The sequence below is a fragment of the Cyprinodon variegatus genome, unplaced genomic scaffold (assembly GCF_000732505.1).
Source record: "Cyprinodon variegatus isolate N-32 unplaced genomic scaffold, C_variegatus-1.0 Scaffold2849, whole genome shotgun sequence".
NCBI lineage: Eukaryota > Metazoa > Chordata > Actinopteri > Cyprinodontiformes > Cyprinodontidae > Cyprinodon > Cyprinodon variegatus.
The window spans coordinates 6,255-9,753 of NW_015153302.1; the positions used below are offsets into that span (position 1 = coordinate 6,255).

Sequence of the window (3,499 nt, forward strand, 5' to 3'; positions counted from 1 at the left end):
GACGCAGAGACATTGAAATAGACATGGAGAGAGAGAAAGAGACGTTGACAGAGACGTGGACATAGAGAAGCTCCAGCAGACCTCGGAGCTCGTCCTCCAGGTCCAGGTCTGTTCCAGCCTCTCTGGGCTGTAGGACAGTCAGGGCTCTGCGCTGCCCCCTAGCTGTCAGGTAACGCTTGTTCTCTGTCCAGATCGTCCAGGCCTGACCAGCGTGGAGCGGATCGAGCGCTGCCAAGAACAGTTCCTGCTGGCCTTTGAACATTACATCAACTACCGGAAGCACAAGGTGGCCCATTTCTGGCCCAAGCTGCTGATGAAGGTGACGGACCTGCGGATGATCGGCGCCTGCCACGCCAGCCGCTTCCTGCACATGAAGGTGGAGTGTCCCAACGAGCTCTTCCCTCCGCTCTTCCTGGAGGTCTTCGAGGACTGACAGATGGACTTGGACTGTGTCACCGTGCGTCTCCAAAGCTTTAGGGGCCCAGCAGCTGAGGGCCCATCTCCCTGAACCCTCTTATAGCACTACTGAGCGTCCCTTCATTCCATAGTTAGGACTAGGACTAGGACTAGCTGTCTGGTCCAGGTTGGAAGGACCTATTCCTCGTGAACAGCCTGTTTCCTCTTGGTTTTCTTCTCACCTCCACGTTCAGGACTTGGTTTCCCTTCATTGTCCTACAGTTGACTAAAAGGTGACAGAGGATTGGACCAACTGAACCTCTGTCCTGATTGGTCCATGGATGGTTTAGCCTGTCAGGCGGTGGAACCACGGCGCCGCAACCGCAGGAACCCGCAGAGCTGCGTTCAGGAGCCCTCGGAACAATCTGGATTTATGCAACAAGAAGCAGCAGCGCCACGGGTCCGATAGGTCCGACAGGTCCAACTTGTCCTGCATGCCATACAGGTCCTAAAGGTCCGACAGGTCATATACGTCCTATAGGTCCGACTTGTCCTGCAGGTGCTATAGGACCTATAGGTCCAACCAGTTGTCCCACCTCCATGTCTCACTCCGTTCATCGTGTCTCACTGATCTTCAGATCAGGTCCACAGATTGATTCATCAGCAGCTGTTCCTCCCATTCAGATCCGATAAGAAGCAGAAACAACATTCTGCTCTGCTAGCTCTGTTAGCCTCTAGCTCTGCTAGCCTCTAGCTTTGCTAGCCTCTAGCTCTGCTAGCTTTGCTAGCCTCTAGCTTTGCTAGCCTCTAGCTCTGCTAGCCTCTAGCTCTGCTAGCCTCTAGCTTTGCTAGCCTCTAGCTCTGCTAGCTCTGCTAGCCTCTAGCTCTGCTAGCCTCTAGTTATGCTAGCTCTGTTAGCCTCTAGCTCTGCTAGCCTCTAGCTCTGCTAGCTCTGCTAGCCTCTAGCTAAACTTATTCCATCCATCTTTTCATGTCGATGTGTCCAAATGAGAACAAATAGAACCCTTTATTTTTCTGTAAGAATCCAAATGTTTGATTATTTTTGCAGCAGTAAAATATTTTAGATAAAAATATTTCAGTTCAATTAAATTTTTTTTAATTCTTTGTGTTTAATCCTTTGACACGTTTCTCTAGATTATGAAAGTCTAATGAACACCCAGATAAAGCAAATCAGAACCGCTTCACAAAGAAACTAGAAATTAGAACATAGAAAAGAAAACCTGGAATAAAGAACATAGAATACAGAACCCAGGATAAAAAAAATCCTGGAATGAAGAATCTAAAATATCAAACCAAGTATAAGGAACCTAGAATGAAGAACATAGAATCAAGAACCTAGAATAAACTATCTGTAAAAACCCCAGAATAAAAAATCTGGGTGGAGAATCAAATTAACATAGAACCTGAATAAATAGGTAAGAATGAATGACTCAGAATAAAACAATTATTATAAAGAATTTAGGAGAAGGACTTGAAATAAAGGCTCTAGAATAAAGAACCAAAACAAATCTAGGATAAAGAACCTGGAATAAATAACATAGAATAAATGATCTGGATTAAAAAATCTAAATAAAAACACTCTGAATGAAGAACCTAGAATAAATAATCTAGAGCATAAATTCTACGATAAAGAACCTAATATAAAGAAGCTAGAACAGAGAACCTGTGATGAAGAACCTGGAGTAATGTCTGGTTCTGTAGCGCTTGCTTTGATTTATGCAGAGCTGTTTCTATGGTAACTAGACGCTGACCAATCACTGGTCTCCAAAGTTCTGTTCCTGGATGTTACCTATTCCAAGGAAGCTGGGTGTTCCTGACACTGCTCCTCAGATGTGACGTTCTAACGTCGCTCTGCGTTGGTTTCCATGGAGACCTTCTCTGCATCACATCCAGATTGGTCCGACGGTCGGAGGAACGCAGCTGAAGGTGAATGAAGGCTGGCAGCGTAGCCATGGCGATGACCGTTTTGCCGCCCTGTGTGATGCAGCAGTGATGTCACGGTGCCATGGTGGAGGAGTCGTTCTGCTGCGCAGGCCGTGGTCCACAATCAGCCAGAACGGGTTGGAAGGTTCTGGTCTCCTGGTTCTGGCAGCTCCCTACCAGAACCAGCATCCCGTCTCTCAGCAATGGGAGCTCCAGCTGTGTCTGGAAAAGGTCAAAGGTCAGATTACAATCTGGGTTCAGCATTTATACCCTGTGCAGTGGGTCCAGTTACTGCCAGAACCGGACCGTCTGTCCTCTAATAGCGGTTCTAAACTGGGAAAGCACTGGTCAGCTCCCATTATCCACCAGTCCACCTGCTCCTCAGTCCCAGATCATCGGAGAAGGTCCAGGAGAACATCAGTGGTCCCCACTTGGTGGTCATAATGTTTTGCCTGAAAGTCAAGGTGACCCAAACAAAGATGGGCGCCTCATCGCGTTCTAGGGGGTGGGGGGGTTCTAGCCCAGCTCTAACCTGGTTCTAACCCGGTTGCGGCCTGGTTCTACCCCGGTCCTGACCCAGTTGTAGCCCGGTTCTGACCTCGCCCTACCTTATACCTCCTGGTTTCCTCCGTGAAGTGCTGCCTTCTTCTCAAAGCAATAGACTACAGTGTTTGCTAGAACCCGGACCTCACACTGACACACACTCACCTCACAGACCGCACGGGTTCGAATGCTCAGACAATCAGGGGGGGGGTGAAGGTGTCCTGGCTCAGGTAGCCCAGCCTGAAACGGGGGGGACAGCACTGAACACGTTCCTGAGCACCAGACCAGCTCATCCTGAGTTTAGACCGATCCTCTTACCAGATGTGCTCCATCATTTTCTAAACACCCTTTGGATTATGAGCCTCCGTTAGCTAATCTGAAGGACCTGAGGAAGGTCTCAAGTCTCCTTCTAATCATGGAACCAGAAAGGCAGAACCTCCAAAATATGTCCTCCAGAAGAATTAGTGGGTCTGCCTGAGTACGATGGTTTCCTATCCCAGTGGCTGTAGCATTTGGTGCTAACTGCTGCTAGCCTTGTAATATTTTGATGCTAAGTGCTGCTAGCCATGTAGCATTTGGTGCTAACTGCTGCTAGCCTTGTAATATTTTGATGCTA

General features: G+C 48.2%; 1 protein-coding gene across 5 annotated transcripts in view; it reads left to right on the forward strand.

Moving 5' to 3' along the window:
• LOC107081069 (thyroid hormone receptor beta) overlaps nucleotides 1–1,202 on the forward strand; it is a 6,716-nt gene extending 5,514 nt beyond the window's left edge. For 3 of the 5 annotated variants that reach the window (XM_015369282.1, XM_015369286.1, XM_015369285.1), the window contains 2 exons: nucleotides 192–865; nucleotides 911–1,202. In XM_015369282.1, the coding sequence (XP_015224768.1) occupies nucleotides 192–433 (242 nt within the window). In that variant the 3' untranslated portion in view covers nucleotides 434–865; nucleotides 911–1,202. The remainder of the gene's footprint in view (nucleotides 1–191; nucleotides 866–910) is intronic. The other 2 variants (XM_015369284.1, XM_015369283.1) reach the window with 2 other exon arrangements.
• The last annotated feature ends 2,297 nt before the right edge of the window (nucleotides 1,203–3,499 follow it).